At 48.2% G+C, this 10,000-nt stretch overlaps 1 protein-coding gene across 1 annotated transcript in view; it reads right to left on the bottom strand.

Moving 5' to 3' along the window:
* Positions 1-4,077: 4,077 nt before the first annotated feature.
* The window catches only part of FBXO42 (F-box protein 42), an 83,719-nt gene continuing 77,796 nt past the window's right edge, over positions 4,078-10,000 (bottom strand). The window contains exons 9-10 of the mRNA XM_045548618.1: positions 9,539-9,655; positions 4,078-9,000 (exon numbers count right to left, since the gene is read on the bottom strand). Of these exons, the coding sequence (XP_045404574.1) occupies positions 7,885-9,000; positions 9,539-9,655 (1,233 nt within the window). The 3' untranslated portion in view covers positions 4,078-7,884. The remainder of the gene's footprint in view (positions 9,001-9,538; positions 9,656-10,000) is intronic.

Raw genomic sequence — 10,000 nt, 5'->3', positions numbered from 1 at the left:
CCCTTCAGGCCATCCTGCAAGCTGGAGACACAGCCAGTTAGTCAAGTCAGGTCAAGGGCACTGACCTTGTTGCCAAGCTCAGTGGCCAACTTGCAGTCCTGAGATCACCTGACATGGAGCTGGCTCCCAGGTGACTGGACAGATGGTAGTGCAGCTAAGTGGCAGGAAAAGCAGGAGGAAGAGCAGGCCAGAAGGTCAGAGGAGCTGGGGGAGTGCGGGCTGGGTGGGGGGCTGCCTGGAGAGGACACACAGCAGATGTTGGCGTGAAAACACAGGTGAGTGTAATTAAAGTATTGTGAAAAGAAAAAAATGAAGTTAAAAAAGACAGTAAAGCAGAGGTGAGCGGCCTGAGCAGAATCGAACACTATCAGCGGTGGGCGGACCACGCCTGAAGCAATGGGTGTGGGTAGATGAGCCCCCAGATGTGGGTGGACATACCGCAGAGGCTTGGATGCCACCTGGGCAATGACAGCCACTAGCTGGGGCCTAGGAGGAGCAGAGGAACTGAAACCCCCTCGTCCAGCCCTGGGGCTCCTGTTCAGTGTTGGGGGAGGCTTACCCAAATGCCAGGGAAGCATAGCTGGGAGGGGCACCCACTCCTCGGACTCTGCCTTTCCTGGGCCTTCTGCTCCAGAGAGAACTCTCCTCTGGACCTCCGCCATGGCCCCATCCGTGTCATGTCTGTGGGTGTTCTCTCCTCCACCGTGTATTCTAGTCAGGAGCTTCTTTCCCTGCTACAGCTGACAGGATGACCTCATCAAATCCACACACATCACTCTACGTTGTCCTCAGCCTGACCACTGGCTGCTGAGACCCGTAGACTTATCAACACCCTGCATTAGTGACTGCCAGAGGTGAGGCCCAGATCCCACCCATCAGGGACCCCCAGAAAGGCTCTCTCATCTGCCTCCACTACAGTTTAGCAGGGTAAGGCCAGGGGCTATCGTCTGAATGTCCCCCAAAATTCATATGTTGAAATTTTGTTTTTTAGAGATGAGGTTTTGTTATGTTGCCCAGGCTGGACATGAACTCGTTGGGCTAAAGGGATCTTCCCACCTTAGCCTCCCAAGTTGCTGGGACTACAGGTACATGCCACTGTGCCCAGCCATGAGTTGAAATTTAATCACCAATGTGATATTATTAAGAGGTGGGGCCTTCAGGTAAGTCATGAGGGCAGGGCCCTCATGAACGGGATTAGCACCTTACAGAAAGGGTTGAGGGGGCAAGTTTGCCCCTTCTGCCACATGAGCACACAGAGTTCATAATGGACCAGCAATGAGACACCACCTTGGAAGTGGAGACCGAGCCCTTACTAAACACTAAACCTGCTGGTACCTTGACCTTGGACTTCCCAACCTCCAGAACTGTGCAAAATAAATTTCTGTTGTTTATAAATTACCCAGTGTGTGGTGTATAGCAGCACAAATGGGCTAAGACACCAAAGCAAGGAGGGGATTAACTTCCTAGCTCTCTGGCTTCAGAACAACTGTTCTGCTCCTGGCTGGCTGTGTTGGTTGCGGCTGGTTCTACTGCAACCTTTTGTATCTTTTTAGTATGATACCTGAATTGTCTTTTGACTGTAGCAGTTCAGGATTTGTCATCTTTGTCATCTTTGTGACACCTCCCTGGTTTGTGATTAGATTGTGAGCTCCTCCAGGGGTGGGCCTCTTAGGAGTCATCCATGTGTCCCAGGGTTGCAGGGTGAGTAGATGCTCAGCGAATGTTTGCTGAGAATGGTCCCCAGCTCAGTTCCAGGCTTTTCTGGCCTTGCCAATGGGTCACAGCCCATGTCTCAGGGCAGGAGCTGACTCCCTCCTCCCAGGCTGCTGCTGGAAAGGCATCCCTCCTTCTCTTCCCTGCAGTGGGTGAGCAGACAGGCTCCCTGGTGGGGGTATAACGCACTCTGCAAGGGCCTTTAGGCATTTACTTAAGACGTTAGCTTGGCTTTGTGCATGCTGACAGGGCCTGGGCCCAGAGCCCGGTTCCATGGGGAAGACATTGAATTTCCCACACATAGGAGCTGGGGCAGAGAGGGCGGGTGGGCCAGCCTGGGGATGGTGCTGGACAGAGGCCAGAGGGTGGCGCTACCCAGCTCTGCCAACACAGGGAGGGGAGAGATGGGCAAGCATTTTCCTCCTCCTGCCCATCCTTCTCAAGACTGCCTCGGAGAGATCGCCCAGGCGGACTTGAAGCCTTTCACAGGGTGCCCCCAGGTGGCCTCCTGGGGAATCACATCCACTAGACACATCCACCAGCAGCCCCCAACCTTTTCGGCACCAGGAACCAGTTTCATGGAAGACAATTTTTCCACAGACGGGGGTGGGGTGGGGAGAAGGGGAGGATGGTTTCGGGATGATTCAAGCGCATTACATTCATTGTGCAGTCAAATGTCTCTGCTAATGATGATCTGTATTTGCAGCCTCTCCCCAGCACTAGCATCGCTGCCTCAGCTCCACCTCAGATCATCAGGCATTAGGTTCTCATAAGGAGCAAGCACCCTCGGATGCGCAGTTTACAGTAGGGTTCATGCTCCTCTGAGAATCTAATGCTGCCGCTGATCTGACAGGAGGTGGAGTTCAGGCAGTGATGCCAGTGATGGGGAGCAGTTGTAAATACAGATGAAGCTTTGCTGGCTCCCCACCCCTACTCCCCCCACTCACCTCTTGCTGTGTGGCCTGGTTCCTAACAGGCCACAGACTGGTACCAGTCTGCAGCTGGGCGTAGGGGACTGCAGCATTAGACAGATTAACAATTCTTGGCTGGTTCCAGCTACATTGCTAACCTGTGAGGCTGGCATCATAATTACCATTTTACTTATCAAATTGAGGCTCAAAGAGGTAGAATGACTTACCCTAGCTCAAAGTGACAGAGCCAGCTTTTAAACCTAGGTCTGTCCTGGTCCAAAGCCTGTGCCTATGTCCCTGTCCTGCTGCCTCTCTTCTAAGTCCCTTCCAAGTCCACAGAACCATGTCTCAACAGTTGAAAGGGCATGTAGGAGTTCCTGGGTCCCATTCAGGATCTGATCAGCTCTGACATCTCCCATGCAAGTCATCAGTCCCTGTTTGAACACGTCAGCAATGGTGAAATCATCACCTCCCACAGTATCCACCATTCTGGCAGGACTGTAGGAAGAGGGGGTGGTAATTGCCATTGAGAGCAGAAGGCAGACCTTAGCTGGGGACACTCTCTGTGCCTGGGGGGAGAAAAAGCACAGAGAAGGAAGGATAAGCCTCACTTGTGTGGCACCACTATGCACAGGCCAGCCTGCTGGATTTTGGTGGACGCCTCCTGTCCTGCCTGGACCTGAGGGTGCTCAAAGCCTGCCACTTCCAGGGACCTTTCTCAGGCTCCCCAGAGAAGGGGTGATGTGGGTCACAGCTGTGGGCTGAGGAGCTCACTCAGGGCAGTGACATGGGTCAGGGATTCCTGCACTGCCTCCTCTTCCCTGGCTAGGTCCTGTAATTTACACTCACATGTGCACAGGCCTGTGGCCCTTTATTATTCAGAAAAACTGGCTGGGGAGTGCTGTGCTGGGACTGCAGTGGCTGCCAACTTACTATGTGCCAGGCATTGTGCTAGCACTTTTCATATGCTTCACTGAATCAACATGGTCCTTTAAGGTAGAAGCAACTATATTTACAGTATGAGGAAACTTGTATCCAAGGTTACGTGGTGAGAAGGGGAAGGCAGGATTTACCACAGGCCTCTGAGGCTTCAGGCTTGTGCTCCACCTGCTATGCTACTTCATGACCCTGGGGCTCTGTGTCCTCATCTTTGGTTAGGGGGCCAGTGACATGTCATCGTGGCCCCTGATCCTCTGCTCCAAGCTCACACCTCTCTTGGGTCTCCATCCCAGATGGAACCGAGGCTCCGAAACATCAACCCTTTGAGCATGATGGAGAGAGCTGCTTTATCATTAAACAGCGGCGTCCCCAGGGAAGGGCAACTCTCTTCCCCAAAACACCACCACCTTTCCAGAGGAGGAGTATTTTTCCAACTACTTCGCTTCTAACTTTAATCTCCAACCTCAAATGCTTCTTATCACTGCAATTTTTTCTTTTCTTACTAATAAAACAGTTAAGACAATTGTCCATTTTGTTTTATTTGTTAAACCGCTAAAAAGTCATCAGGGGGAAAACATTAACAAAAAATGAAATTGACAGATTTAAATATCAATGAAGTCCATTTTCATTCCTACACTGTTATGTGCCTAAAATGACTATCTCAGGGTAAGCCACCTGGCATCCCTGAGTTGTATGGGAAACATCACTCACAGCACCAGCTTGGCCAGGGCACCATGGGCGTGCACTGACATGAACCCTGGTTGGTGGGAGGGGAGCAGAGCGAGTAGAGTACAGTGGAGCCAACGCCTAGAGTTTGCTCTCATTAGACAATGAACATGGTGAGAGGGAGCCACATACTGGTGACCATGCAGAACATGCCTTCTGCAGTTCATGGGGAGCTGCCTGGGACACGGGCCTCAAAGTTCAGCTTCCTTGCCCCTGGGTGTGTTCAGATCCTCCCCACTGACTTGTGTGCTGGTAAGAGACCACAGATAATGCAAAGCAGAGCACTTCAAAATGCCAGGATCACCACAAGGACAAGGACAGACAGACAAACCAACCAGGAATATCACTTTTTAGGGGAAGGAAAAAAGCAAAGCAGAAAGAAACCCAGAAAGACAAGGTGGAAGGAAAGGGAAACATCCCTTTGTTCTCCAGTGGCTGGTAGCTTTCTGTCCTTCAAAGTCAAGACTTCTTAAGTTGTTTTTCTTTCTTCCTCTTCCTCCTCTTTTCTTTAAAGAATTCCAACACAGTTCCTTGAATAGTTCATGGTGTCAGCTCTTCCTATAAAACTCAAACATTAAAATCAAATAAATCCATAGAGGGCTGGGAGGAGAGTAGGCCCAGTATTGCCTTAAAATGAAATTTAAGCTTGTTTTGATATCTAATTTGTGCTCCCAAAACAGGGTAGGGTGAGGTTGTGGAGCCCAACCACCCAAGTGTGGAAGAGTGGAAATGTGAATGAAAATACAGAACCCTTTCTTTCTGCTGCATAACCCGTAAAATGAGAAAACAGGAAGCTCTGTCCAAGAGAGTAGTAGGAAGAGACTGAATTCTTACATGAGGTCAATAAGGAGGCGGCCGGTGAAGTCACAGACCATGGGAGCTCTCCAAGGCACACTTGCAGGAATGGAAGGGGTTAAAGCTTCAAGTAGAAACAAAATGTATTTTAAATAAATTCTGACAAATATTTGCTTTAGGTGCTCCTGAGGGTTTAAAAACTTTTTTTGTCTCATTTTCTCAGTTAATTTTAAGACAAAATTGGTATCATGTCAAAAATGGAGTTGTGGTTAAATCTGATCTAACTGAAGCATCCACGTGTTGTGGAAATGCTCACCTCAATTGAGACACCTGAAGTTCCATTGCACACGTGGCTTCATAAGGCCTGAGGAGAAAATCACCTTGACCGTGTTGAGTTGCTTTCTCAAGGTACACACCCACAGTGCCCAGGGGCCACCAAGACCAACACCAATGTGTACAGACAAGGCAGATTTTTCTTAAACAGCGGTAAGCAGACAGTCTGGTTCCAAGCAGTGTGGGCCACCCTAGGATGGCATGGAGTTCAGAGGAACCAGATTACCTTCTAAGAGAATTAACATCTCCGTTGCCTGCCCCCTTGGGGGAAGTAGAAGGAATCAACAGGGTAGCAGCTGGCTTAGGAAGGCCACAGGACAAAGAGAAAGACTGAAATTGAGACTCTGAACTCTCAGGCTTCCAAATACTTTATATTTCAACAGGAACTGAGTTTGGAGGCACTGTCCATGCACAAATGCAATGTCATAAAAAAGGTTCAGCAACAGCAATAATGCCTAAATTGCTAATCTTCGGGGCTAGTTTTCCCTTGTAATTAAGGACCCCACATGATTGAACAGTCTTTGCCAAGCAAGGGCTGGCAACAGTGCCAGAGCCCCAGAGTCTGGAAAGCAAAGTGTGGAGCTTCAAGCAGTTGGACACCACAGTAAGTAGGCACATGGTCGTTTCCTCATCCAAGGGAGCATGGAGAGAACCTTCTGGAACACATACCTCTCCCTGTGAGCTGGCCCTTTCTTGGGCTTGGCACCAGGGCTGCTTTCCTACCAAGACCACACTGTAAAAGCTAATGACTAGGGAAGGGACTCAGCATGATGCAATAGGAGAAAATACACTCATGGGACAGACTGCTAAGCGCTGGCTGAAAGCCAGGACCCAGGGCCAGCTGCAGCAGGCTTGTGCCTGGGAAGCACTAACAAGGAAAAGGGGACGGAGTATGGGAGTGAGAAACGTGATATTTTGAAATTTAAATCCTGAGGGCAAAACAAAAATTCTCTTTCCACTGATGAGAAATCACTAAAAAACCCACATTTAAATGGTGCCATCTGAAATAAACTTATTTTGACATCTTCTATGTCCAGACTATGGTCTGGAGACTAGTAACTTGTAACTTTCTGTATCGACCAAAGAAACGCTCTACTTGGTTACACCTGAATCTCAGAAATAAAGTGGAAGTAAAAACCCAGTCCCTGTTTGGGTGACACATGAACAAGACAAGCACAAAGGATGGAGCTGCTCCCAAGGTTAGCCATGCATCATGAAGGTCAAGTACATGATATTTGACCTCATTACCTGTCAAATAGCCATGGAGAGGAATATATGTCACAAGCAGAAAACACATTTCTTGAAAGAACTGTTACTGGGATTTTCTTTCAGGATCAACTTCCTCATAACATAAATATGGGGGGGTATGCCCAGTGTGCTTTGGAAATATAAAGAAGCCCACAGGGAAAAAACAGTATCTTTTGAAGCTTCACAGATTTCTCATGATACTAGTATCTTAGAATTCCCTAATGGCCCCCAGTGATATCAGGGAAAGGGTTCCAGAAATATTTCTAAGAATCCTCCAATTTCTCTAGGCACATGAGCTTTGTAAAAGAAACAGAAAGTGAGAAAAGTTTTAGGGCCTTTAAAAAATCCACATATACAAAAAAGAAAAAGAAAAAAGTAGCCTATAAATGGAAAAGGCAGCTTCCAAGGACCAAGTTCTAAGAGAAGAAAAAGGAGAACAAATACGGTTTTTGGCAACTTGCAACCAAATACGATTGTCAGAAAATTCCATAATCAGACACCAAAATGTTTTCCGAGACACGCAGGGAGCACTCAAAAGACCGACGGACATTAGGTGGACAGATGATGGTTGCATACACGTTATTTCACGATGACCTGGCACACAAACATGGAACAAAACCCCTTGTTGGGTAACTTTCCTCAGCCATAAAGGGCAAAAGGCCAGGCATAGGGCATTTCTTCAGAGTTGTCACAGGTTCTCTTGGCTTTAAGAGGAGAAGGGGAAGAACAGTTTTCTATGAGTTACTTTTACCCTGCCAGCACCTGAAGCATGAGACTAAAAACCTCCACCGTTGCCCCTTATATATGCCCTTTCATTTTTGAACTCCGAGAAGGCCACATAAAGATTTATAGGGGGCTCTTCAGTTTCTTTTGGAAAGTTACTGATATTAGTCTGTTCCCTAACTTCTTGGTCTAGTTACCAGCAAAGTAGAAAAAGGCAGCACAGCCTCTGCTAAAACACAGCAACAATTTTATCTGAACCAGGATGGAGATCTCTCCCTTTTTGTAAACAGAGTTGGCTATATAATATATATATATATTTATATATAATTTTTTTCTTAATGGAGATTTGATCCCAGCCTGGAGTGAGTTAGGTTGGGAATTAGAGTTTTGGTTTATGGGAATAATTTTGTTGTTTTCCCAATTCTCAGTCCAAATGCTTGCACACTGGAAAATTCCAAATTAAAAGCCACAGAAAGGGAAAGGGATTTAGAACACATTATCTCTTTGCTCGCACAAAGTACAAGGCGTTTGTTTTTGGATAGTACTTCACATTCTGTTTCTTATCCATAAGTCCTCCAAATATGATGAGTTCACCCCTGCCTTGTACCACTGTGTGCAGGCTGGTTTCAGGAGGTCCGACCACGGAACTACTATTAAATACTTTCCATTTGACCCGCCCCTTCTCCTTGGTGTCTTTAATGTCCAGCACGTACATCTGCATTGGCTTGCAGTTCATACTCTGGTACAGGGGTTTGCCAACATTTAGGGATTGTGGAGGGTGGTGGCCCAGGCGGCGGGCAATGGGAGGTAAGGAATGTCCATCTCCTTGGGCAGGCCCTGGGCGGGGGATGGGCACTGTTTCTCCACTGCTCAGGCTCTGGCTCCCAGGGGAGCCTGGAGAAGACCCAAGAGGAGGACTTAGTGCTGCAGAGGCCGAGGGGCCTTTGGATGACATTGCTTTGACAGCTTCCAGACTCCGACGCAGGGCACCTGGGGAGACGGCCCCTGCAAGGGCACTGGCCACGTGTGGTGGGGTATGCACACCATTCGTCTGTTCAGGAGGGTGTCTCACACTTCCCCCAACTGTCCTGTTGTCCACGCCATCCATATGATTGCTACTGGAAGCAGGTTTCAGATCCCAATTCAGATCTACGGATCCTAATCTCAGATCTTTCTGATCTGGCAGTGACCCTCGTCGAGGGACCAAAGAAAGTCCCATTTTTAGGTCATATCCTTCAGCAGCAGATGGAGTACTTGGAGATATGGCCTGTACAGGGCTGTCCAAGGAGGACCCACCGACAGCTGCCGTTCCTGGAGATAAACTCCCACCATTGAGGATAGGAGAGCCATCCCCTCTGGCTGGGGAAAGGCTCCCTTCCCGAGAACCTGAGGGAGTCTGCCTTTGAGCCCTGGGCCTCAGTGTTCCCCAGCGGCCGTTAACACAAGGAGCTTCATCCATACTTCTTACTGGAGACTGAGAGCGGTACTCTCGGGTTTCGGGAACCAGAGCTGGAGGAGTGGCACTGATAGGTGATGGACGAGAGTTCAAACTGGGGCTGAGTGGGGCTCTCCCACTAGGAGCCTGGCTGAAGACCACCACACACTGTCCCACCTGGAAGACAAAGGACCTGTACTCACAGACTCTTCTAGAATTTGGATTATTCATTTCTATCAAACATTCTATCACGAGCAATCCAAAATGTGCCAGGCATTTTGTAGGTGCCTGAGACATACAGATGAAAATGATATAGTGTGCTCTCTAGGCTAGAAGGAGAAACAGACATGGGAACAATTGTTACTTTAGTGTATGTGACATGGGCTATCATTAGAACTATGTCTATGGAACAGGGGTGAAGTAAAGGGAAGAACCAATTTTTGTTTGAGGGACTCCAAAGAAAGTTTCACAGAAAAAGAGATGTTTAAAGTTGGGACTTACAGATGAGTGGGGCCCATATAAGTTTTTCCATCTAGTGGCTCATATATGTGAAAAATGCCAAAGGAGCGATGGTTAATATCCACCTCTTTTGTGACACCAAGGTGTTTTCTATTTTTGTACAAATTTCCTTTGAGATCTGACAATTAATGTGGTTTTCCAGTTTAGGACTTAGGACCTCTCTTCCCGCTGGCCTGCCAGCTAGCTCCCTGCTTACCCGGCAAGCTGGATGGCACCACAGTTCTGGGGCCCCGTGCTCTTCATTTTCTACCTTGAGTGGCTGCCAGGCCCAGGGACCTGCGTGCATGTGCAACAACCAAGCGTCCTTGAACAGCTGTAAGAGAAGAACCAACAACAGGACTTGGGTGTGACACGTGTTTCAACACACACACAGAGCTACAGTCTCAAAGCCATGCTGTCTGGTCTCAAAAGCATGTGGGCTCTTCAGAAAGATCAGCAAAATCCTAAGTTAATCATTCAGGTATGCATGCCTTCATTTATGCTTTTATTCATTCATATATTACTACTTGCCTGGCACGTGGAATTATGCTTGTAACCCAAAAACCAACTGTAGGGGGTTTTGAATTTTGCCCATGGTCTTACGTGTGTGTGTGTGTGTGTGTGTGTGTGTGTGTGTGTGTGTGTGTCGGGGGTTGAGGGAGAGGGTAAATAATACGTA

The sequence above is a fragment of the Lemur catta genome, chromosome 3 (genome assembly GCF_020740605.2).
Source record: "Lemur catta isolate mLemCat1 chromosome 3, mLemCat1.pri, whole genome shotgun sequence".
Taxonomy (NCBI): Eukaryota; Metazoa; Chordata; class Mammalia; order Primates; family Lemuridae; genus Lemur; species Lemur catta.
Note: the sequence above shows the minus strand (reverse complement) of the source record. Positions and strands in the feature narration are given on the sequence as shown.